The following is a 26878-nucleotide window of genomic DNA, read 5'->3' on the forward strand; positions in this document are numbered from 1 at the left end:
GGAAGTTGAAAAATGTTGAGGACGGTCGGCTAGTTTAAGGATGGACGAGCCCTTTCAGAAAGGTCAGGCAACTCTGGGCAGGGCAGGCAGCATAAGGAGAACTGCCAGGTACAATACTACCCTTGAACAGCGCGAAGGAGCTCGTTCAATGTTATGAAGGTCGCCACTACTTATCTTAAACTAACTAAAAGTTCCTACAGGAGGTCACGTACTCACTGCATTTTGCAAAAAAACACAGGACAAACAAAACAAAAAAAAGAGACCAGTTACACATTTTCCGATGGAGCTGAGACGGGGTTGTTCGAGAGAGGAAAGGACAGAGAGAAGGAAAATGGCAGGAGAGAAAAGATAAAGAGTAGCGAAAAGGCAAGTGAGAAGGCGGAGTCGGTGAGCGACAGAGGAGAGTGAGGGAGAAGGGAATGAGGAGAGGGCAGAGGGAGGAGTGGACTCCGACTCAAAGGAGGTGCTAAACGCTCCTGTCCAATCAACGCCAAGCGTGGGAGCCTGGGAATCTCTGCAGAGCTTGGAGCCGCTCTATTCATTCATGGCCCAGTGAGCAGCGGCGAAGAATCCTGCACCGCCGAGGAGACAGAGAGAGACCGCCAGCATGGCTCAGCTCACCGACATCCGCAGAGTCCTGATCAGTGACAGCCTGGACCCCTGCACCCGGCAGATCCTGCAGGCCCAGGGCATCGAGGTGCAGGAGAAGCAAAACCTCAGCCCGCAGCAGCTCATCGCAGAGATCCAGGTAAGGAGCTACCCGCAGACCTCGACGGCTGGCACCGTGCCACGTGAAAACAGTGCGCGCATCACTCCCTGGCATAGTACCCTGCACGCACATCTTCAGCACACCTGGCACGGATCCACGCCAGGTCCTCTCCGCCCATGCAGAGATCAGGTAAGGACGCCCAAAATGTGCATCTCCAGACCCGGCAGGTCTTGCGAGGACGAGGGGTGCTGGACCCTGAATGCATAGCGTAAATCGAGGCAAGGAACTCTCCACATGATTAACACCGACCCACGTGCACCCTCTCACTGAGGCACAGGAGAACCCGAAGCCCAGACGTCCGCTCGAATCTTAGCGCCCCTAGTGACATGCCTCTGGTGGGCGGGAGTGACACGCTAACCATGGGCTAGAATCGTCTGAACATGCTGCAGGTGGTGAGTGGCTCTGACAAAGCAACATGCCGGTGGTTGTAGGGGGCGGTCGGCAGCTCGAAACTTGTGCATTCTGGGATTTGTAGTCCTGGTTCACTTCAATTCGACCAACACGTCTGAAACTAATGATTGTATGAAGGAAATCACAGAATTTACAAAGCCGCGTCCCTTTGATTTGCAGTCAACGGGGGATCATTTGATTCAAAGTTAGGATATACCCGTCCAATGGGGTATTGTATGTACATATCTGGGTCGATCTTGGTGTCACCGAGAACACCTAGTAGTTTCCCCCTGAATGCAATGGCGTTATATGGCAATATTCAGGTCTGGCTTTAGCATAACATGGCTCCAGAGCTGAGGCACTCTGCAGGTGATATGAGGGGGCTGGTGTATGAGAAAGCAGCAGAGCTAAAACGACGTGCGATACAAGCCATTCATTACAGCACTGCTTTAGTGACACGAAGACATATATGGCTATTGCCCAGGGTTGGGTGCTTTTCAGTATTAATTGAGATATTTACAACTCGCATATCAAAGGGAACAGACCCTCTTTCGTCTAGGTCTGCCTGAAATGGAGCTGTCGAGAGAAGTGCAGCTGGCTCGTACCGCAGTCTCTGCTTCCTGCTAAGAAGTGATGGCACGCGCTCCCTGTTGCATACAGTAAGTGCAGGTGCACAGAGCTGAGAGCCCCCGCCTCCTATAAAACCCACTCGAGTTTAAATTCAGACACCTCGTGTCATACTCGTTGCGAGTATGTATCGCACAGTGTGAGCTTTGGTTGAACTCTCACGTTATAATAAGACCGACCCCAATTGATGGGGGAGGAGGGCAGTTCCACTGCCTGTGAAAGCTATGTGACTCCTTTAGTGAGTTTTGGTGCCTATTTAATTCCAAAGTTGATGTTTTTAGCATTTAAATGATAGTGCTGATAGTCCTGTCGAATTTAACGTGGTATTAGTTTCTGTGATTCTAATATCCTAATGAGTAATAGTTCCTTTAAAAATGTCAAAACTTGATATCTCTCTCTCCCTCTCTCTACACAGACGTGGCATTTCTAAAGCGCTCTGTACTGTGAAAAAGTTTTCTATGTCATTCTTGCATGTCGCTGGGCTTTTGTGTCCCTGATCTTGTCAGACGTCACTTGGCAGCAATTTCTGCTTGTAGGATAACAGTTGCTCATCGCGTAGAGTGTGCTATGTCTTCTTTTATCTCCAAATCTTATTAAAAGCCCCCTCCCCCTTCTTATTTGGTACGTTCCACGGCTGGGTCATGATTCAGGGCACACTGCCGCGGGTAGGCAGTTGGACTCCAGGTGGGTACTGCGGACTCTGCTGACGTCGGCAGTCCCGCGTGCAGAGCAGCGCGTGTGCTTCCCGCCGCTGTCTGATGCAAGAGGCCGCCTGGGTTTCATTCCTGCAGCAGCCGAGGCCCCGGGGCTTTTGGAAGAATAGGGGAGGGAACGCAGCCAAGAAAGCATCCTCCTCCTTCAACAGCGGAACCTGAGGGCCTACGGGAGCTACAGAGAAACATATGTGTCTACTTCAGGCAGATCAAACCTATCTGCGCAGTGCATGAGCCCCGAGCAAACTTCTAGGTGCACAGTGCAAGCGCAGCACAGGGAGCGTTTCGGAGTGCAGTGCAGGCCTGCATGGGCTTTAGAGGGGGGGGGCATTTGCCTGCACCGTGCAGCTGTAGTGCAATAGGCGCAGCGGGAGAGCACATACAGTACCAGTGCTAGAGAGGTGTTTGTGCATAGAGTAGGAATTGCAGCTATAGCTTTTTGAAAGTTCAGTGCTGGAACCCTGTGGAAAACATTTCTGTGACAGTGCATGACCCGCAGAGAGCACGTCGGTGTGCACGCCCTGTGCAAGAAGTGGAGAGAGAAACTTGTCTGTGTGCATATAGTGCAAGAAGCCACAGAGAGAATACTTCTATGTACAGTGCAGTAGGTGCAGAGAGAGCATTTTTGTGCACATACGGTGCACGAGCTGCAGATGTAGTGTGTATGCACTGCTTGGAATTGGACTGCATTTCTGAGCGGTTGGTGCGGGAGATCTAAGGAGACCGTTTCTGTCTGTGGTAGTGGAGCACAAGAGCTTCAGACTGCAAAGCAGAAGAAGTGCACGAAAATCTTTTCTGTTTGTGCACATTCAGAAGCTGCAGATAGTGCATTGCGAGGTAGAGGTGGGAGACGGTCATGCTCCCCCGCCTTGACAGCAGTGTTGTTAGTGAACTAAGAGGCTAGCCAGTTGTCATGCATCCCCAATATGTTTACGTGGCTTATGTTATGCATTTGAGCAGCGTTATAATCCATTAAAAAACTTACAAAAAAATTGACGGGCCCGAGCCTAACTCCAATGTTGGAAGTCATGAAAGCCAAAATTGGCCCCACGTTGTCGTATGGCGTTCAAATTTCTCGGGGCAAACTGAGTGCAACATTAAAGCAACATGTGACTAAGAGCTATAAAGGAGTCTTTCAAATGCCCAAATCTGCTTCTGCTGCACAGATGCGACTAGAATTAGGCCTTTTTAACTACGAAATCTTAAGCGCAGGTGCTTATTTAAATCTGTGCCATAAGTTAAGACAGTATGGTAACCAAAAAGTGAGCAACCCAATATACCCATGAGGGTTTAGGCAATATGTACGGTAGGGTGAAGAAACCTTCAAGGGATTTTACTACTGTTAGATTTTAAACGAAGTTTCAAACATCAATTAGCGGCCTAAGCAACCTGGTGCCGATAGTGCAAAAAACTGCAACAGCAAGTATTTAGTCAATATAAATAAGCCACCAAAGGTGATCTTAATGAGAATGAGAGCTAAGAACAGATGTATATGAAAAATTTTGTATTTAATACTTCACAAGAAAAAGGGTACAAAATAGATAGCACTGTTATAAGAAGTACGTTTCATGTATATAAGAAGTACATTTCATGTATATCAATCAAAGAGAACTTCTATATAACAATTCTCGACACTTTTCTACCTATTTACAATTGATTTACTAATCCAATAGAAAAAGCGTATGTCGACGTTTCGGTCTCTATTGTTGAGACCATCTTCAGGACAATGAAAATCATATCTTGAAAACCCTTCAAAATTTGGAAAAAGGCTGTTGCAGATATTTCGTTTATCCAGTCCCTTTCGTGTTCAGTGCATGCAAAACTGTCAAGTAAGGGTGTAGTCGCCTTTCCGGATATTTACAGGTGGGTTAAGTGCGATCAGTAATGTCCTACTGCGTAAAGCACATGGCAAAGCGTGTTCCGATATTAATTAAATATTTTTTGGAAAACGGCAGATCTGCTGTGCAAAGATCTTCGCAGGGTGTCTTACGCTGCTTTTATATTTATTTAAAGGAGACGGAAGGTCTGGCTCGAAGTGCTCAGAGTTGTCACCACATCAAGGGTTGACTACACTGCGACAGCCTTTTTCCAAATTTTGAAGGGTTTTCAAGATATGATTTTCATTGTCCTGAAGATGGTCTCAGCAACTCAACAATAGAGACCGAAACGTCGACATACGCTTTTTTTACTGGATTAGTAAATCAATTGTAAATAGGTAGAAAAGTGTCGAGAATTGTTATATAGAAGTTCTCTTTGATTTGATATACATGAAGTGTACTTCTTATAACAGTGCTATCTATTTTGTACCCTTTTTCTTGTGAAGTATTAAATACAAAAATTTTCATATACACCTGTTCTTAGCTCTCATTCTCATTAAGATCACCTTTGGTGGCTTATGTATATTGACTAAATACTTGCTGTTGCAGTTTTTTGCACTATCGGCACCAAGTTGCTTAGGCCGCTAATTGATGTTTGAAACTTTGTTTAAAATCTAACAGTAGTAAAATCCCTTGAAGGTATCTTCACCCTACCATAAGTTAAGACAGGCCGGAGCTGGGTCCCTTGAGTCACTGTTGTGGTCGGATATTAGCCTTAATAACCCAGGTGGGTCTTATAGTCAGTTCTTCCATGAATGCGTACAGCAATTATCAGCAAGCGATCTCTGGAACCTCAACCCTAGTAACATAGTCTTTAAAACAAGTATCAAGAAGTGCATCCGTATGTGGTCTCATAATACTGACAAAGCTATTTTCGCCAAACGTAAGCATGCATGGGCAGTAATCAACTCTTACCAGCTGGCTTCTCTTTAATCATACCTGCCCTGCACATAACCTCTGTACTTAAAATTGTGGTTTATGGCACTTAGTTTGGTGGAAATGCATTTTCTGAAACATTTATCACTTTGGCGTCGTACATCAGATGATCTACAGTGCAGGGGCTGCGGGGACTTGGTGGAGTCCCTGGAGCATGTTGTATGTCTCTGCCCTGCATTGCTGACCCAGCGCAGACTAAAACTGAGGCCAGAGTGGAACAGATTGGGAGTCCGGTCCTGTAGGCAGGCAAATATCGCGGCATTGAACCCAGAGAACACAGCTCTAAATATTAGCCTCACAATCTTTATTCAGCTTGCATATCGCAAAGTCAACCAGCAAACTGCAGGCCCGGCAACAATCTAGAGGAAGTGCACAGGTGACTGAAACAATAGAAAACAGCAATACTCTCGCACACAAACAAGGTATAACATAGGTAACACATTAGTAAGAAAAAACAATTATAGCCAAAGAAAGCAGAAGCAGGTGTCCAAGTGTATCTTAAACGTAGGTAGTTTAATTGAGTCCACAATCAGCCGACACGTGTTTCGTCGTGTGGGTGTAATCAACACGACTCTTCAGGGCTGAGAACAAAACACAACAGCATGGGTCTAGAATTGTTCATAGCGTACAGCACAATACATATGTACAGCAATAGTGACAAGGTGACTGTCGTATCCACCTTTAAAGTGCCGTTTATCTCCCAAAAAATTGGATGGGATAGAAGTGACTCATGTGATAAAGTGACTGTCCTAGGTGAGAGGGGAAAACCCCATTCACATGTAAAATCATGAAAAAATCAAGAAAATTATTGCGACAGTATCCAGTCGTATTGACGATTTGTGTGTTATATAGAGGCCTGTGCCGTACACCACATAACCACAAAACTACAGATCCAACATCTTGACGGTCTCACAAACCAGTGACAAACGTATGATCGTGAGGTGAAGTGATAATGAAAAATGGAAAAAGTTAAAAGTGAGTATGGAGTATGGCGGAGACTTGATCACAGTAGGGGAGGTCAAGGCAGCAATTGCAGGGCTGGCTTCGGGAAAGGCGCCAGGATTGGACGGTCTCCCCGGGAACCTGTTCAAGCAGGAGCCCGATGTGTGGGGCCCCCTACCTTGCTACTGTATTTAATGCAGTCCTGCATGGCATGGAAATCCCGAGTACTTGGCTGGGGGCAGAGGTGGTTCCTATATTCAAGAAGGGCTCACCTCTGCTCCCAGCCAACTACAGACCAATCAGCTTAATTGACGTGCCCCAGAAGCTTTTTGGTAGGATACTGTTGAATCGCCTCCAGGATTGGGCAGAGGAAACTGACGCCCTTAGTCCATATCAGGCGGGCTTCAGGAAGGGAGTGTCCACAGTGGACCAGGTTTTTCGTTTGAACATTATTTATTGGAGGACGGCGATATTCGAAGGCGGCAGCTTGTACACTATTTTTGTGGACTTCGACCTGGTACCTAGAGGGGAAACTCTGGAGTGTTCTGGCTGAGATGGGGGTCCCCCCGGACATTCTGGCAATTTTAGAGAGACTGCATCAAAATAACTATGCCCGGGTTAGGTGTGGGAAGTTTGCGGAACTAACGGACAGATTCCCCGTTGACAGAGGGGTGAGGCAGGGTTGTGTACTGGCACCAACCCTGTTCTGCCTCTTTGTCAACGGGCTAATCGCCCATCTCAATGGCATCGAATACACCGATGCTCCCAAACTGAACGGCAGCAGGGTACCTGCAATTATGTTTGCAGATGATACCCTGCTGCTGTCCAAAACCCCCATGGGGATGCAGAGGATCCTTGATTCTTTTGTGGCTTTCTGCACGGAAAGGGGGTTAGAGATCAATGCTGTAAAAACTAAGTTCATGGTCTTGAACCCAACCCAAAGATCACGCCCGAACCCCTTGCTAGGATCATCACGTCTAGAGAGAGTCTCCACCTTTGAATATCTGGGTGTAACGCTGAATGAAACCATGTCCTGGGGTCCACACCAGACTAGGGCTAACCTCAAATTAGTGCAGACCACAGGTGGCATCCTACGGATGATGAAAAGTTCAACATATCGACCACTGGGGCCGGTCATCCAGATCTACAAGGCACAGGCTAGGGGTGCCACCACATATGGGGCGGAATTGTGGGGTCATACACCTGCCCACAATTTGTCTATAACTGAGAACAAATTTATTAGACAGATAGCTGCACTCCCGTCTAGTACACCCCTCCTCCCTTTGGGGATGGACTTGGGCCTGAGACCCATAGCAGATGAACTGGGCCTCAGACCCATAGCCTTCTGGCGAAGGTTATGGAGCAGTGAGGAACTTTCTCCCTACAGGGCAGAACTGAGGGAGTTTCTAACCCACCCCAAAGCCCTACAGATTCCCTGGATAAAATATATAAAAAAGTCCTGCGTGAGAATGGGGTTCCCAGATCTATGGTCCGATCCAGCTAATGCGTCACTTAGGATCCCACGAAGAGTCTTGGCCAATGTTTATTATGAACAGAAACTGGCTATGGTCTTAGATTGCCAGCGCGAGGGGTCATTAACATCTGTATTTACACAATGTAAGGATTCTTACAGGCTGGAGAGGGTCCTGGATGGGATGACTCCCGTGCTGGCCAGGAAGCTATTTCTCCAATGGAGATATGGCACATTGCCTCTGCGGTCATATACCAGCTCCTGGTCTACACCGCCCTCTACCAAGCAATGCCCGGCATGTACCTGTGCTGAGGAAAGCGACCTACACGTGGTCTTGTTTTGTCCAACTTACAAGGCCGCTAGGAAATATTGGCTCTTACCCCTTATTAGAAACTTTGGTTGTAGGGAATACCTCCCGATGTATAGAATTTTAAAAACTGATGTTTCGGGACCAACGGTGTTTGCACTAGCCAAATTCCTTACAAATGTCTGGCATACCCGCACCCGTATTTTAAAGTCGCAGTTGACCACCTAATTACAAGAATATGAATTTTAATGTATGGCCTTTTATCTGCTTTTACTTAAGAAGTACTTATTTTTTATGGTGGAAAGGTTTACTACTGTATTATATGTGTTTCACTGCATACCCCTGATGGTTTTACATTGCATTTTTTGTGTTTTACTCTATATCTTTGATGGTCAAATTGGCCAAAATAAAGATGAAAGAAAGTAAAAGTGATACCATGCAAATTTACGGTGCATCTGGTAGAAAAGAGGCAAAATTGAATTCGAGGGTCAAAAGTGCCTACCTGTGGCACAATATACGAGTTTATAGGTCCAAAGAGTGTAGAATCATGAGGCGTCTAAATTAAGGTAAAGGAGAAACGCAAAGCATCAGCAAAGATAGTGCTGATGATGGGCTAACATCATCAAAGGAGGAAGCAAACCGCAAGGAAAATGACCTTACCAAAATTTTCTATTCTGGTTCATGAAATAGTATACCTCCAGACAATTAGTGTCGAATTTTCACAATCCGGAACACCCCGAGTACGTGGGTATTCTAATGATATAACACTGTATGGAAAAAGAACCATGTGTTAAAATTAATACACGTGTCCAAATTGTGAATGATTGTTTGTCTGTCCATCATGTCACCGGAAATGCAAAATTACATAAAGTACATCAATACGTGTGTGTATCAAGCTGGAACCGGGAGGGGATCCACTTCCCGCTCTCGAAGTTCTCGGTCTACAGAAAATGAGAAACCGAAGAAATGGTTAGAACAGCATAAAGTATACGCTGTCTGAGTATCAGGATCGTAAAGTTACGCGATCCTACATGGTCATATAACGGACATAGATCACTAAGGGTGTGCGTATAACACTCACCAGATCTGTGGCATCCCTCCTCCTGTGTTTCCCGGTCGCCGTTTTCCAAGTTACGGACACGTGACCGGACACAGGAAGTGCTATTTAAGCGATTTATTCTTAAAAAAGACTAGACCATGAACGCGAGTCAAGGAGTGTAAGTGAAGCCGCCATATTGGAAAACTCGGACTCAGGACAATTAAGTGAGTGACTAGTAATGATCCTGGTTGTAGAAGCACATGAAGAGTACCCCACATGCGAACGCAATTTGAGAGTATTAAGCCAAATTTACTAGTTAGTGTAACAGCTATTCGAAAATCTTCTGATTATATATCATTTCATAGAGTTTGTATAATTATATGACCCAGCTCCTATTGTAATAGGATGCTGGTTGACAGAAAAAAAGTAAACCTTCGCTAATGGTTTACGAAAACATATGTTGAGTCTAGTAACAGAATATTGAAATAGAGGTTTCATTCCATTGCGAAATATTGGACTTGGCAGTACTTATGGCGTGCCCAGTCTTATCTTGACTTGTAAATAACTCAAATTATCCTAGATTCAAAAGTGGGTGTTAAACCATCACCCTAGTGCATGCAGTGACATGAAGCAGAAAAACGTAGTACCTAAGTACTCAATACTGAGCATGTCTATAGTTCATCATTTATCGTCTCCAAACTCGAAGGTATTCTAATACATGACCTTACTGTACTGTACAACTTATTGTGAAAATCGTGAGTACATGGAAATATATGATTTACAATTCATTCTTATTTTCAAAGGTAAATGCCTGTAAGAGAATAACGATAATCTGTATAATTTCGGTATACATATTGAAAATAGTAAAGGGAAAAAGTGGCCCTAAACCATCAGTTTCCCAGAAAGAATTGTAATTCCTGATCGAAATTAAGCCCGTGTTCCACGCACTGTAAGCGCATGATCCACATCGCTTCCTTTCGTCTTAGTGTAAGCTTTCTATTGCCACCTCTAATGTTCAGTGGAATCACATATATACCAAAGAAACGCACTTTGATATCATCCTCCAATGGTTGGCATTCAGCTACATGCAAAGCTACTGGGTATTTAGGGTCTCTTCTTTATATAGCCCTCATGTGTTCTGCAAGTCTATCTTTCATAGCCCTGATGGTGCTGCCAACATAGCATTTGCCACAATGGCATTCAATGATGTACATGTAATGTTCTGCTTGATGTAATATACAGTACCATCAAAACCCTTAAAGGATTTGGTCCCATGTTTGCCCCATCTACACATGGAACAAAAACCACAACGAAAAAAACCCAAGCTACGTGTTGTTAACCAGATGGGAGTAGCAGTTTTGAGAGGAACAGTAGGGCTCAGTTTGTTTTTCAAAGTATGTCCCTTCCTGTATGTGATTGCTGGTCTCGTCGGTAATATTTCTTTCAGAAAAGGATCTGCTGTAAGGATGTTCCAATGCTTATTGAAACTTTTCCTTATCGTTTGGTGTATTGCATTGAATTCTGTGATGAGTCTAACTTGTTGGTTGGAGGATTTAGCCTCTGTGCGTTTCTTTAAACAATCTGGCCTTTTGGTCCGTTTGATTCTTTTTTCAGCCTTACATAGTTTCATAAGGGTAACCTCTTCTCAGAAATCTACTTCTGATATTGGTCACGCAGTTTTCAAACTCTGTCTGTTCACTACAATTGCGTCTCGCTCTTAAATATTCACCATAAGGAATTGATTGTATCTGGTGTGGTGGATGAAAGCTAGAGGCATGTAGAATAGAGTTGCAGGAAGTGGGTTTCCTATAGAGTTTGCTGTGTAGTTTATTATTGCAGACATAAAACTCTAAGTCTAGGAATTCCATGCTTTTCTTACTGTTTTGCATGGTAAAACTAATCTCCCACGTATTGGTATTCAGGTAGTTAAAAAAGGAAAGTAGTGATTCATCAGAGCCTGACCACAATAAAAAACAGTCGTCGATATAACGGCCCCAGAAAATCACGGAGTCGATAAACTCTGCACCCTTCGCACCCCAAATCAGATCAGCCTCCAATGCCCCCATGAATAAGTTAGCAAAAGTAGGAGAGACTTTTGAACCCATTGCCACTCCCTTCTTTTGTCGATACCATGTTCGGTCGAAAAGAAAGAAATTGTTGTCTAGGATAAGATTCATCATGTTCAAAAGCATCTGGGTATGTGCCCATAAAGAGGCAGGTCTATTGGATAGTATTTTGATGACTGCTTCCATGCCTAATTTAGGGTTGATGCTGGTGTACAGAGACACCACATCCATGGTCACTAATGTGGTGCCCTTTTGCCATTCCATGTCTGCCATGATGCTCAGTATGTGTTTGGAATCTTGTATATACGATGGTAGGTTTCTTACAAGGGGCGCCAAGAAAAAAATCCACGTACTCTGCTAATCTCTCAGTGGGACCTCCTATGCCCGAGACTATAGGTCTACCCGGGGGAAAGGGGAGATCCTTGTGTATCTTTGGTAGCGTGTATAGCCAAGGGAAAGTGGGCCGGGATACTTTCAGGTAAAGGTACTCATCGTCGTCCAAAAGGCCAGATTGTTTCCAATTCATTAAGTGTTCATTAATTAACAATGTTAGAGGACCCATAGGGTTCTGACCAAGTTGTTCATAACATGAAAAAGTCAGTCAGTTTTCATGCAGGGTTTTAAAGAATATTGTGGAGGCTTTTTGAGATTGCGTGCAAAGCTGTACAAAGAAATAACATTATTTGCATGTGTAGCAATATCGTTGCAGGTCATTCAAACGCCTCTCCGTTCTCACACACACACACACACACACACACACACGCCCATCACCTATGGGCAAATAGAATTAAAATAAATATGGTTTCGTTTTCCCATAAAATCCGATTGAGGAAAACAAAAAATAGGAGTGTTGTACTTTGAATGTTTGTGATAGAGATATGCGCCCCCCCTCCCCTTTGGTGATCAGGGAGGGATGAGAAGAGCAGAGTCTGTGTTAGTGAACTTGTGTAAATTAATGCTTCTCAGGGCAGGTAGCTATAGTGCTGTGTCAAATCTGGAGTACCCATAACATAGGCACAATTAAGTGAGATTTTTGCATTTGGTTGTCACTCAGTCTCCCTGTAGCAGTAATTAGAAAAACAAAAGAAAAGCCCTACCTAGAAACGTCCTCACCCAAACAGTAGAAATTGCAGTCCCACGCCGTACGCTATATACCAAACCCGCGGTACCCAGGAAAACAAGTAATCAGCAGCTCCTTGGTCACAAGGCCCTCATTGAATTTCTATGGGAGCCCTGACTCCATTTTTCTCATTTCATTAACTGGTTTGGTGCTCTATCTTCCTTCTCTACTCTCCATGCAGAGTACTCTCTGTTTCTGCCCAGCTAGTCAACGTTTGCCTATTTCCTTAAATGGCAGGGATGCACATTGAGAAATGCTTTGCATATTTTACATAACAACCTGTGTGTGTGTGTATATATATATATATATATATATATATATATATGAGTAATCCAGTGAATGCCGAAAACTTAATTTACTAACACTAGTCCAACAGTATCCTAAAAACAATGGCAGAAACTCCAGATAGTTAATAAGTAGATTCTTAAGAGTCGCTGGCAGTATGTCTGACAAGAAGTACTCCTGACTGAAAATGATACCAGCTTGAGCATAGTCAAGGTGCGTATTAGTACGGCTCCGCCCTGAGCCTATATATCACTGTATGGAGATTAAAAGACATCTTGAGCACTCCTTAGTTGAAACGAAACACAACGGTTTTGAAATGACGACGAATATGCAGCTGCAAGCGCAGTCTTGCCAGTAAACAAACAAAAAAAGTTAATTAAGAGTAAAACACATAACATCCCAAATACAAGTTGCAACTTTGGTCTTGTTTCACCATGAAATCATGCGCACATTATGTCCGGAATTATTCTTACATTTAGACGCAAGTCATTTAGTCCAAGAGACGATAAATCATCAAGCTAAAATGGAAATGCCAAGATCAAAGACTTTAATTTTGCTTGAGAAACCAAGATAATCAGGTCAGCCTAATCAGGTCTTGAGTCTTCGTCAGGGTAAAAGAAACCTTCAACTTTTTCTTTGATTAGGTTGTACTATTAGCACGAGGGGAACAGTAGGGTTTTAGTACTTACCCTGAATGCATTGTCTGTTTATATACTATAGATGGGTTTCTTTTTTTCCCTGAAGAAGACCCAAGACCTGATTAGGCTAGCATAGGGGTTGAAACATGTTGGTGACAGTTGTATTTTTTGGGGTCAAGTTATCCATTGTTTTTCACTTAATGACCCAACGTTCTTGTTTTTAACCATACCAGAGGTATTTAATATTAAAGTAGGTTTCAAGTATTCCTCTAGGTATTTTTAACAATTTATTCTCCTGCCAAACCAACAGGACCCAAGACATTGCCCTGGCAATAGATTTCTACGAGCTCCCAGGGTCAAGAGTAGCTGCCTCGGTTGAGTCCACTGGGGTGGTATTGTTCCTACTCCACTGTGAGAGGTCATCAAATGATGAAGCATGCCTTGATAAGTTAGGGGTGAGACGACCTCTCAAATATCTATTGATGACCATCTTCAAAAGAAGTCTGAACTGCCAATGGATAGCAGTGACTTTGGTAACCTCAAGTAGCTTCGTGTATTAAGAAGACATACAATAAAAAAGACAAATGATAGGCTATTTAAGAACTTTTGCAGCTGCGTTAGTTACATTTCAATTCTTTTGCTAAGGCTAGGAACAGGATGTGAGAAGTGTCTTATTTCCTTCTGGAAGCCAACATTATCAATTCATTGGGTACAGTGATCACAAAGATAGTTGGTCTGGGTGGAATTCTGTACTTTTTCTAGGAATTCCTGGAAGAGGACGATCTAATGTACTTTTATGACCTGTAGTCGGCTTGTTTTCCCAATGTCTGGTTCATTTTAATCCACAATCCAAGGCCTCATAGCCCAAGCCACTGTCCTTCAAAGCCTTTTGTAGTTTTGGCTTTAGCATCAGCTTGGATAAACAATTGCATTGTTGTTTCAGAAATCGTGCTGCAGTGCATTTGGTGTAAACATGGCACACTAATTCTCTTTTATGCAAAACGATGCTTAAGGCCAACTCAATAAGCTTTTCTTGCTGTCAGACAAATTGCATGTCTGACTGTAAAATTAAAGACACACACGGATACCAATCTTCTAGTTTCCATGGAAATGCTTCCAAAGTCTAGTTATCATTTCTTCAGTTCACATGTGCATGTTCAGAGATTATCAGCAGGGAAATATATTATTGTAACGGCTTGATCTCATCTAGTCCCCTTTTTCCCAGCTTTCATTAATTTCCAGCTTTGTATTTTTGTTCTAGATGATCTCTGTGTGTACTTCATGTACATAATGATGGGGTAAATGGGCGAAATACCAGGGAAGAGTTTTGTGTGCATGACTATGTAAGATAGAAAAATACAGCAAAAGTGATTGTGTTTGCAACCCGGAAGCACTTTTCTACTTCAAACGGGGAGAAACAAGCTAACAAATTGTAGCAAAAAGGTAAAGAATGAAAAAAGGTCCAGTAATGTGCTTCCTGGTATGCCTTGCTTTACTTTTCAGATAAGGAAACACCAAAACATCAAAATGTCTCTCAGAAAACAAGTGTGCAGCGTCTCGGTCTCATTGATTAGTCACATACATCCGCATTGTGTGGATCAGTATAGACTAGAGCAGTGGTTCCCAAACTTTTGACTCCTGAGGACCCCCATTTAGTCACCACTGGAAGCCGGGCACCCCCAAGCAATTTGTATGAGTTAAATTTCAAACATTAAAATAGTAATTCGAAAAAAATACACATGTGTACACAAAACAAATACTCAAAGTACTAAGGATTTTGGGGCCAGATGTACGACCATTTCATTTAGAGCCTCACAATTGGCGACACATTGCGAGTGGCAAATTGCGAGTCGCTAAGTGAAATATACAACAGTGTGTTTAACACTGTTTGGGATTCCCAATGGGGTCACAAATTGCGAGGTTCATTAATATTGATGAGCCTCTTGCAATTTGCGAGCCCATAGAGAATGCCAGCCCTCCCAGTGATGGTGGCCCCCTGGGCTCTGCAGGCCACCATGTCTCGATCTGCTTTTAATTAAAGCAGTTTAAAAAAAAAATGCAGCCTGTTTACCATGCATTTAAAAAAAAAAGAAAATGAAACATTTTTGTTTCATTTTCTAAGGGCAGGCAGAGGTCCCTGTGACCACTGCCTGACCTTAAAAAATAATTTTGCATGCATTTGCAAAGGGGAAGGCCTTCCCATTTGCGAATGCATTACCATCTACTTGAAGTAGGTGGTAATTGTGACGGATGTATGACGTTACAACGCATACTTTTACAACGCCTACCTTTACAACGCGGTTTTTACCACGCATACCATTACAACGCATAGCACTTTGGGGTGCTGGATAGTGAATAGTTTAATTTACTATTCCAACTCCAGTCCTCGTGGATAGTAGGGAAGGTTATTGGATAGTAAATTAACCTATTCCCTATCCTAGAGCGCCCCCCAGAGCAATGCGTTGTAATAGTTTGCGTGGTAAAAGTTGCGTTGTAATGGTAGGTCGTTGTAAAAGTTTCGTTGTAAATGTTGTATACCAATTGTGACTGTTTTGCGACCGCAAAACATTTGTACATGGTTTTGAGACTCGCTATTTGGAAGGGAATGCCCCTTCCAAATAGCAAGTTGCAAAACCTATTTAGAGAGTCGCAAACAAATTGCGACTCGCAAAATAGGCTATGTACATGGCCCAATAGGTTTTTGCATGCGCAAACGGGTTCGCGAACCCATTCGCGCATATAAAAACAGATCGTACATCTGGCCCTTAGTATTTTATATTGAAGTAATAGCCCCTCTCACATGTATTTCATTTGTTTTGTAGCATCTCTCATGCCATTGTAGGATGTCAGTGCACTTTACATGACACACATATGGAGACATTGAATCTTACATGTAAATCAGTGTGTATATAAAATGTTTAAAGAGTGCTTGGTCTGGAAAAGCACAAACCCAGGATTCAGAGCATAACACAGTGGCTAGCATTGACTTTAACATTAAAAATGTATTTCCTCCCAAATATAAGTTACTAACTGGTACCATGCAGTTTGCAAGCAGCTCTTTGATGACAGTTTATAGTTCCCTCTGCTAGATTACGATTGTCACTTATGAAGTGCACAGTAACAAAAGAATCTCTGTGACAAAAGCAGTAACCACGAACCTAAGCACATAAAATGCTGCTTTTTAAGATGCATGTTACACGTTCTTTGCAGTAGGCACATTAACCCTCTCTGCTACATTAGTTAAATCAAAGCTGCCACTGAACAAAATTCTCCTCACGCTCCAACAGGAACATTAATCACTGGCATTCTCTTGACACTTTTATTGTTGCTGGAAAGCTGCTAATTATAAAAGAAATGTTTCTGTGCTTTTAAAACTGTTGCCTACGGACCCCCTGGGAATGTGTCACGGACCCCTGGGGGTCCGCGGACCACAGTTTGGGAAACACTGGACTAGAGCATCATTGAGCCATCCAGTTTGCAGGCCAGTAAGAGAAATGCACCTCATTGTCCCAACTATCCCCCAGATGTGCCATTGATGGATGGATACATACGTGTTTATATCTTTTTGTCGCTCCTGCTTATCTGTTCTTTATTGACTGACCATTATTGCTGTCACTCTTGGTATAAATTTCTGTGTGTCACACATTTCCTCTGTTTGTTTCTGTTCTCTTGTTCACCTTGTACTCATTCCTTTTGTTTACCTCTTTCTCTGGTATCTTTGTTCTCTGTCTAGCGCCTGTTTAAAGTTTATTACAGAAGTCGATATCAGATGGTGGCTTTGTATTCTTCAATAGGTTGAGATCAAATGCCCCTATTGACACTGGTACCATCTGTAAAGAGTCTTTGAGACAAAATTAGGGCAGCACCACAGCTGTACAAAAGCAATTGGCATTTGCTTTGTCAATGCTTGTTATTGTAATCCCAGGCCTACACTAAAGTTTGCTGTTGGTTTTGGGCCAGTTGAAGTTGTTTGATGGTCTCCTCTGATAAGTCGCTTGCTATAGAGTACATCAAATGGTGTTGCAGCTTCTAGGCACGGAGTGGATCCACATTGTGGTTGAAGCTGAGGATGGGTTCAGCGGTAATGGCGCATTTGTGGTTGGTGGCTTATACTCGTGGGAGGCGGACAGAACAAGGATGAAGATGGTTACTATTTACCCTGCTCTTTAGCCAATCCTGGGCGCTGGTAATGCTGCGCCAGGATTGTATGCACGTCACCGCGCCTGGCGTGCAAAACAACACACGACGAGGAGTGAGAGAGTCACGAGGAGAGAGTGTGTAGTACTCTGTCATCATGTATGTACGTACCCTCCTCGTGAGTCGTGTGTGCCTGCTGCAGTACTGTCTCCACACAGTCAGTCGAGACTGTCGAGTGAGTCACGTCACGTGCCTCATAAAAAGTAAGTTTTATTTAGAGAACAATAATCCAGAACAGACAGTCCAGAAGTGTGTCGGTGTGCGTCGATTCGTTTTCTACAAGAAGCCTCGCTGTGGGGCTCCAGGGCTCCAGGCATGGGCACGCTCGGCATGGATAACTGAGACCTGCAGGCCGCCAATCTGCATCAGGGGACACGAGCATTGTCTTTTGGCTCGGAGGGACTTCGGCGCGCACATCAGTAAAAAAATTAAATGGCAATGAAATCACTTCTTTGGCATTTTAGTTTTTCACCCATGGCACGTGACGGTGGGGCACACCCCCACCCGTGTTGAGAAATCGCCACTGTTTATTAAACATTACACAATAGTGCAAGTAATCTAGAAATAGTTGTGTATGAGGTAGTGTCTGATTCAAACAATACTGGCATCCTGCTGTTGCTGTTCTGGTCGTGACAATAAAACAAATACTCCCCCAAAATGACCTATTTTGCTCAATTTTATGTGGGCAGTTGTTATGTGCGTGACTTTTGGAAGCAACTTGGCTGAAAAATTACATTTAATTGGTTTTGGGCTCTTCGGACATGATTTGCACCTGCTCTAGACAAGAGGAAAACGTTGATGCTAATTTCTTATGTAGACATTGTTACTACCCACCTTCTAAGTGCAGGTTTCCATTTTCTGCATGTAATTTTAGAGCTTTGTTAATTCCAGGTAAGTGTGTTTCCGCATGCAAATATTTTGCATGCAATTTTACCACCCACTTTTCCCTACACAGAAGCCTCAAGTAGCATGTTACTGATCGGTATATTCGGGTGGAATTAATCTGCATGCATAAAAACTTGTAATCGCACTGAGTAAAATGAGCGCATGAAACCATACAGCAACTTCGCCTTTGCTCAAAATCGGGGCCAAAGAAGGATATTCCAATAATATTTTCGAAAGAACCGATTGCCAAGACCGTGGATCACATCCAGGCAGTGCCTCCACCCTTCAAAACCCCAAAAATGTTGTTTGCATTCGTCGCTCTGAATGTTGCATATAATTCTGGTAATCACCCTCTGTTCGCTATTTTGGGCCTTTACAATTCTCACATGCCTGTTTCTTCGCTTTCTCAAAGGACATTTCACTCACTGGTGATACGTGCGGCTTCCAGCATCTACAGCTCTTTCATCTTCAACTCAACATGCGAACGTGGAAGTGGATGTGTTTGTCTTGGTTTTGAAATAGGGTTAGGGAGACTAGATTTCTCTGGTTGTTTGTGGGGGTGAGGGTGCTAGTTATCATTGAGTTCAAAGGATTTTTCCAATCTTAAAAAGGCAACTTGTAGCACTTGTAGGTAACACTGGGCAATGTTGAGGTCTGCACTAAAACTGGTTTCACTTCAGGAAGACTGATTTTTACACTTAGAAGGTTGCAGATGTATCTGCCCAGCTCCTCCTTTTCCCCATGCCCATCCTGGCTAGATTTAAGTCTGGAAGGGACTGTTAACGTGTTAATATGCAGAGTTGGTATTAAGATTTGTTTCTTTGCTTATCCGAGTCTTTAGAAATGTTTTTTGAACAGTTTACAAGAGCTCGCCTTTAATCTCTGTATCTTGTCCATCTATGCTAGATGGGACAGGAAATCTTGCAAACAGTTTCGTTCCTGCGCTTTAAGTTGGGAATTTTCTGAGTAGTGTGCCTACTTGAAAACACTACCTACGTAACAGCCTGCATGTCTGTTGCTTTTCGCTAGGCTACAAGTCTGCAGTGTATTGAGTGTTGGCTAGATATTTATTTGTGCCTATGCCAGTGCTGCCAACTGGGGATTGTCCTGAACCTTGGATGAATAATTAATAGCTAAAATATTTTGTTACTTTTTACTGCACAGCCTTTTAACTGCAGGGCATCGACGGGAAGGGAGGTTACCGTTAAACCTGTAGAAAAGCAATCGGCCTCATTAAGAGACCTGCATTGAATTCTCAGTTTCCCACTAACTGTTCAGGCAGTTGGGGCAAGTTAACATTCTGCCACGTCCTAGGCATAGTTCCCAACATCTATTGGCCTTAGTTGCATTGCCCTGATCCCTTCAGAACAGCCCTGGTCTTGGGGTGTAGGGCGGGTTCATGCTGTGTGGGTTCATGCTGTCTCATATATAGTCCCGGGACAGGAGACATGCACTCGCATATTTCACCAATGCATTCGCACACTCTTCTCGCCTGACGGTCCTTCTTCCTGAAGGACTGCGAGTGCGCACCCCCCTTCTCACGAGTGTGTCTCAAGCCCCGGGACCGCACCCTCCCTGATTCGGTCACAGACCAGCGCCCGGGCCGTTTTTCTCCTAAGCGCTGCAGGAGTCTGTTATGAAGCTCTGTGGTTATACTGAATAAGCAGCTACCTATGTTATATGACAGCTCTTTAATAATGTAATACCTGCACTTTCACAATTGCTTTATTAACCTTCCTGCTTACTCAAATTTGCTTGAAAATGCACAATTTTTCCACTATTTTAAAAAAAAATTTACTCCTTAGGGGGTTCGGGCTCGCTCGCTACGCTCGCTCGCTACGGTGCAGTATGATTATCAGTTTCCGCCCACCACTTTCAAATGTCACCAGCCGCCACTGAGATGGTAGACATTTAAACTTTCTGAAGATGATCTTACTTTTGCCTGACAAAATTGGCATTCAGTTGCCAAAAACGATTTCCTTAAATTAGCAGGATTTGATAATAAAGCGAGCAACAAGAGTAGAGATCCTGCTGTGATCTCCCTTGCAGGAGAACATTTTTGGGTAATAAAACCATATACACAATGTACAAAGCACGCAGCCATAATCTGTTCGACATTCACATCTGTCCTCCCGCCTGGGGGTTTGGTACATTCCGCAGTGTCAGCCTTGTTGTTCGCCAAAGAAGTATTTTCCGCTCCATTTGTAATCCGCTCCCAGCCAGAGGATCCCAATGTCACCTCAGTGCGGTCTCTCCATCAGCGCTGCCCTCCCTCCTCTCCCCTTTGCATGCTGATTCAAAACTGCTCTTTCTTGTTTTGACTGTGGGTGATTTCTTAAGCCCCTAAGAAATATTGTCGGTGTGCCACGAGAAAGGGAAAAAGAGGAAGGTAAGCAGACACAATAAAAAGAGGCAGATGATGTGTTAAAATCGATTCTGCATTATAATACCACACATCGATGCAGAACCAAGACGATGAGGCGGACCCCAGCTCACAGTTTATCACAGTGATAGTTACAGTAATCTGGAAGACAAAAAGTAAAGTAAATGTAGTTTGACAAAAAAAGTGTAGCTATGCGTTCTTGGCAGTGAACCACCGATTTCTTGCAGGAAGACTAAAAGAGCATCCTTGGAGCCGGTCGATGGACCTTGAGCAGCGATGTAAATTAGGAGAGAGGATGTGGCCTAACGGCTAGAGCGGTCGATCTCACATCTGGGGAACCGGGTTCGAGTCCGGCAATGATGCTCAACATCCTGTGATTCTGGGCAAATCACTTAATCTCCCTTTGCCCAACAGAAATGAATGTGTCTTTGTGTAACGCAACTGGTGCCCATGTAAAGCGCTCTGATACCTGATGCCTCCTGGTCAAGTTTGCGCTATATAAAACTATGAAGAAAAAAAAATGAATGTAGAATTTCTGCCTCATGCGGGCTGGCCCGATCATTCGAGTGACCGGTACTTAGAGATCCTTGGTGTTGCGCCCCCTAGATGACCACTTGAACAAGCCTTTACAATGCAATGGTTTCGCCTTTTGAATAGTTTGAGCTATTGGCATTGTAAATGACAACATTTTTATTTATGTGTTGGTTTTGAAAATAAATAAATAAATGGCATTGTCATTGACAATGCCAATAGCTTAATCTCTCGCAAATGGGGCAGGGCCATGACGAAGTTGTTGCTTTTGAGTAACTACACCGATTTTCAAGAAAATGATATAATGTTACACTTAATTACATAAAATAGGGACCCGCCATTTAACGCTTTATTTTTAGCCCAAAATGATTCCAGCGCAGTACACAATTGTCAAAATAGCTGCTGACGCTCTGGTTGTTCTCATTGTTTTTACGCACTCTCGCTATAATGGTGTTGCGAACTGCAGCGTAATAATTGTGATCTGGCTTAATTTTGGGAATTACATACCAATTCCTGAAATGACAATGCTGTTGTTAAAATGTCGCCCGGGCCTAGTTGTTACCAATGGTCAAAATTAAGTCCAGCCTTCCCATTACTCGCTCTTTAGGTGTGCCCGGAGATTTCACCAATCGCCTTCTTGTAAATGCTGGTTGACGTGGGGCAGGAGCGCAGAGTGCCGACCCATGTGTCAAGAGTCACAGTGGCCGCACACATGCAGCCTGCAAACGTCGCTGTCTGGAAAAATGGTTGTCATTGAAATGGGTATCCCGCGAACTACGACCTGGCTAGCGCCTAGAGGCATTCAGCTGAACAGGTTGCCAGAAGTGCTCCATGGCGTGCACCCGCAATCAGTTTACGAGACTGTTGTTCCAAATGTTTTGTGGCAGACCGGTTGTGCGGTTTGAGTTACACCCGCATTAGCGTCCCGGGGTTTCCAGGCTCCAGTGTCCGCAGGAGAGGCGGGTACTGGACCTCCTAGTTACCTGTTGCTCTTGTCTAACTTTAAATTACTTGAGGGATTCCCCCTGCAAAATAAGAACTTTCTAAATAGTGCTCCAAACCGCTCTCCTGCCGCTTCTAAGCACTGTAAATAGCAGGTGTTCCGGTCACCCCATGTTACAGGCTCAGTTTGCCGACCTCAGAAGGATGAGAGGCGTACCTGGGAAGTGATCCTGTGTCTAGCATGCTATGTAGAAGTTTCTGCGGCGCAGGCATTAACCCATTGAGCTCTCTGCATCTTGAAGAGCTTGAGGCCTGCACAGGACCAGGGCACACGTCCCCTCAGGCTGCATTGGAGGGCTGCGGGCTGGGTTACTTGGCAGCTGCGCAGACTTCGCTCAGCCGCCTGTCACTCTTTAATTAAAAGCTCACTCCTGCTGCTGTCTCCTGTGTGCTGAAAGGGAGGCGCCTGGTTCTCGTCCAGAGCCTTCCTCCCTGCCTGGGTCCTTTCTGCGTCTTCCTCCCCAGCCCCCCACCCATCTTTTATCTCTGTGCACAGGGGTCCGAGTGCAGCTGTGAGCAGAGGCGTCCAAGAACTTCAGCGCTGCCCAAGAGCCATCTTATAGCAACTTCACACCATTGCTAAAAACAAGAAACAGTAATACGAGATATCACGCGGTATACTAATTCAGTGATGCCAGATCGAGGAGTTTAACTTAAGCTCAGTTTCAAATGCATTTTAAGGGGGGAAAAAAAGAAAAACAGCTCACACTGTCTAGTATGATTGACGTGTGTCTCTCTCTCTCTCTCTCTCTCTCTCTCTCTCTCTCTCTCTCTCTCTCTCTCTCTCTCTCTCTCTCTCTCTCTCTCTCTCTCTCTCTCTCTCTCTCTCTCTCTCTCTCTCTCTCACTCTCACTCTCACTCTCACTCTCACTCTCACTCTCACTCTCACTCTCACTCTCACTCTCACTCTCACTCTCACTCTCACTCTCACTCTCACTCTCACTCTCACTCTCACTCTCACTCTCACTCTCACTCTCACTCTCTCTCTCACTCTCACTCTCTCTCTCTCTCACTCTCACTCTCACTCTCACTCTCACTCTCACTCTCACTCTCACTCTCACTCTCACTCTCACTCTCACTCTCACTCTCACTCTCACTCTCACTCTCACTCTCACTCTCACTCTCACTCTCACTCTCACTCTCACTCTCACTCTCACTCTCACTCTCACACACACACCGGAGTATAAAACAAGGGGACTGCGTGATATTCTAAACAGGGGCACAATCATTCATCTACTACAATCAATCCCTGACCTAGAACACATTAAATCTAACTACATTGACTTAATAGAATTCCTACAACACAGTGGGGATTAAAGCTTAGAGTCTACATTGGTAACTTCTGCCTCCCCCTCATGGGTGGAAGCAGTCATGGAAGGGGGGACGGGCTCACAGACCGAGGGAGGGGGAACGGGCACACGGACAGCAGGAGGGGGGCGGGAACAGGCTCACGGACAGCGGAAGGGGGGGCGGGAACTGGAGTAAAACATGCCGCTTACCTGCTAGCAACTCTTGGAAAGTGAAATCGCGCAGCCCACCCCTGCAAGGCACACGTTGGAAATGAAACCAACATGCCGATACAAAAAGAAAAAACAACCGCCCACCGCCGGAATGACGTCACAAAGGGGCGGGATGAGAAAAATTCGACAGAAACGCCCACTAATCGCCTTGCAGAATGACGGACGCCTCTCTCTTCCAATGGCTAGCCTCCATTTATGGAGCTAGCCAATGGAACAGAGAGGCGGGACAACACACACATACTATTCTCAAAAGATTTCGCCTGCGCGAAACGCTGCTGCGCAGCTGTTCGCCAGGCGAAACCTAAAAATGACTGGCAAGTAGAGGAGGACCGCGGTACTGGCCCTATGATTAGAAAATCTTCTACTTTAACTATAATGAGGTTAGCTGCCTTTTTATTTGTAGAAAAAACAGCCTTGGCATAACCTCTTGACCTGGCTGTAATGTGGTAATGCATTGAAACACAGTCATGTTCAATCTGCACTGCATATGTCTTGCCTTTGTGCAATCTCCCTTTTCATTGGCTGCTATGGCTGTGACAGTTTTTTTTATTCCCCAAGCTTGCAGTTCTGCACGTCACCAGTTCTGTAGGAGCAACTCTTATCCAAAGATGGAGCCTTTGGGCATGGCCATTTGTGCTCACGGGAGATGGCCGTTACTCTTGTATCCTCTTGCCAGTGTAGGACGATTAATGAATGGGCCTCTTTAGGGGGCAATATGGGATGCTAGACATCAATGTGGGTTCTGAGAATGTGGTAATATTCTAGGATGCCAGTTTGTCATTGGACTTGTTCGTGTATGAAGAAAAATGCACTCTAATTTGGCGAGGTTCCTCCAAATTCTTTAGTGCTGCACAATACGAGTGACTGGTTTGGGTGGTCTGTATCTAACTACAGTTGCATCTGATGTAAGCTGCCCAAGTGAACTACATCGGTTCAGGTTTTTACCAGTACAGAACAAATGACAGGATCAGGGACATGTTTCTGTTTCTGCCACCCTTTAAGTACTCCAGATTGACTTTAGAACTGAGGAAGAAGAACCCCCTACTGTTGCCTAGATTTCAACACAAAGAGTTAGATTGCCACCTTACTGAGTGAGAACTTGCTGTTGGGGCACGTCCTCAGTTCACCGAAGGAAAAAGCTTTTTTCAACCCCCGAGGACCTCTGAGGAGGAGGAGCTGCCAAAGAATGTAGTCCGGACAACTGGGCTTTATTCGGAGAATTTGGCCACCATGAGCGAGGACATTTTAGGGTAGTGAAAATAACTACCCACTTGTTTGAATCTTCAAAAAAATGTAAGTATATTACCAAAAATGATGCAGTGACTCTTTATTACCAGTGGCGCTTTCATTTTCCGCTTCTTTGAATAGGTCTTGCAGTTACAGGACTTTGAGCTATTAGCATTGTAAATGACAGTGCCTTTTGTTTATGTGTTAACTAGCTTACCCGTCGCGCGTTGATGCGATCTCCGAAGAAAGGAAATTCAAGGAAACTCGTTACGATAACATTCAATTTACATTGTGTCATTTTTATTGAAACATATTCATTTTAATATGGAAAACATTTCAAAGTGTCGTTTTAATTCTATTTATTTATTCGAGTGCTTGTGGATACACGTTTTTTTGTGTTTCCGTCTGCTGCGTACATCAGAATTCGAAAGATTATGAGGGCCCTGGGGGGCCGATATTTAAAACATTTTTATGCCAGAAACCTTTGCGGGAGTGTACTCAACAACTTCCCACGGTTTCCTGGCGATCGGATGAATGCTGTTTTAATTCTATTTATTTATTCAAGAGCTTGTGGATACACGATTTTTTGTTTTTCCGTCTTGTGCGTACATCAGTATTCGAAAGATTATGAGGGCCCAGGGGGGCCGATTATTTAAAACAAGCATTGAAAATGCAATAGGTCTCGCAATAACGCGAGTCTGAACTATTAGCATTGTAAATGATTATGCCCTTTATTTTTGCGTTCTGGTTTTTGGAACATAAATAAAAGGCTTTGCCATTTACAAGGCCTATAGCTTAAATTTGCGTTAAAACGAGACCTATTGCATTGCAATGGTGGTGGTGCTGCTGAGTTTTCTCTGAATCTGCACCCACAATCTGCACCCGTGTGTGAGTGGCGTTGCGTGTGTGAGTGGCGTTGCGTGTGTGAGTGGCGTTGCGTGTGTGAGTGGCGTTGCGCGTGTCAGTGGCGTTGCGTGTGTGAGTGGCGTTGCGTGTGTGAGTGGCGTTGCGTGTGTGAGTGGCGTTGCGTGTGTGAGTGGCGTTGCGTGTGTGAGTGGCGTTGCGTGTGTGAGTGGCGTTGCGTGGCTGAGTGGCGTTGCGTGTGTGAGTGGCGTTGCGTGTGTGAGTGGCGTTGCGTGTGTGAGTGGCGTTGCATGGCTGAGTGGCGTTGCGTGGCTGAGTGGCGTTGCGTGGCTGAGTGGCGTTGCGTGTGTGAGTGGCGTTGCGTGTGTGAGTGGCGTTGCGTGTGTGAGTGGCGTTGCGTGGGTGAGTGGCGTTGCGTGGATGAGTATGAGTGGGGTTGCGTGGATGAGTATGAGTGGGGTTGCGTGGATGAGTATGAGTGGGGTTGCGTGGATGAGTATGAGTGGGGTTGCGTGGATGAGTATGAGTGGGGTTGCGTGGATGAGTATGAGTGGGGTTGCGTGGATGAGTGGCGTTGCGTGTGTGAGTGGTGTTGCTTGGGTGAGTGGCGTTGCGTGGGTGAGTGTGGTGTTGCGTGGATGATAGTGGGCTTGCGTGGGTGTGAGTGGCGTTGTGTGTCTGTAAGTGTTGCTGTGTGGGTGAAAGTGGCACAGAGCCTTTGATGTGACATTTCAGGTGCAGAGCATGAGATTGATGCAAGGAGCAGGCATGGGAAACAAAACCTTCCTGATGTGAGAGACGATAACGGGTGCATATGCATAGGAGGAGAATACAGGTATATGGCATGTGAAGATATCAGGTGGAAAGATTGGGTAGGGAAGATAATAGGTTCAGGGCTTGCAAGGCATGAGTAGAGTAAAGCATGACAAAATGGTGCAAGGCATGAAAAGAAACTAATGCCAGGTGTGGAAATTGAGGAGTAAAAATAACGATACGGCATGAGATGTCCAGCAAGAGAATATAAAATGTGTGCCGAATTCAGGTGGCATGGGTAGGTAATCTAGTTCAAGCAACTGTGATATAAGTGAC

At 44.5% G+C, this 26878-nt stretch overlaps 1 protein-coding gene across 1 annotated transcript in view; it reads left to right on the top strand.

Moving 5' to 3' along the window:
• The first annotated feature begins 509 nt into the window (after window positions 1-509).
• PHGDH (phosphoglycerate dehydrogenase) overlaps window positions 510-26878 on the top strand; it is a 175411-nt gene continuing 149042 nt past the window's right edge. The window contains exon 1 of the mRNA XM_078652629.1: window positions 510-748. Within this exon, the coding sequence (XP_078508755.1) occupies window positions 608-748 (141 nt within the window). The 5' untranslated portion in view covers window positions 510-607. The remainder of the gene's footprint in view (window positions 749-26878) is intronic.

This window comes from Lissotriton helveticus, chromosome 7 (assembly GCF_964261635.1).
Source record: "Lissotriton helveticus chromosome 7, aLisHel1.1, whole genome shotgun sequence".
NCBI classification, from domain to species: domain Eukaryota; kingdom Metazoa; phylum Chordata; class Amphibia; order Caudata; family Salamandridae; genus Lissotriton; species Lissotriton helveticus.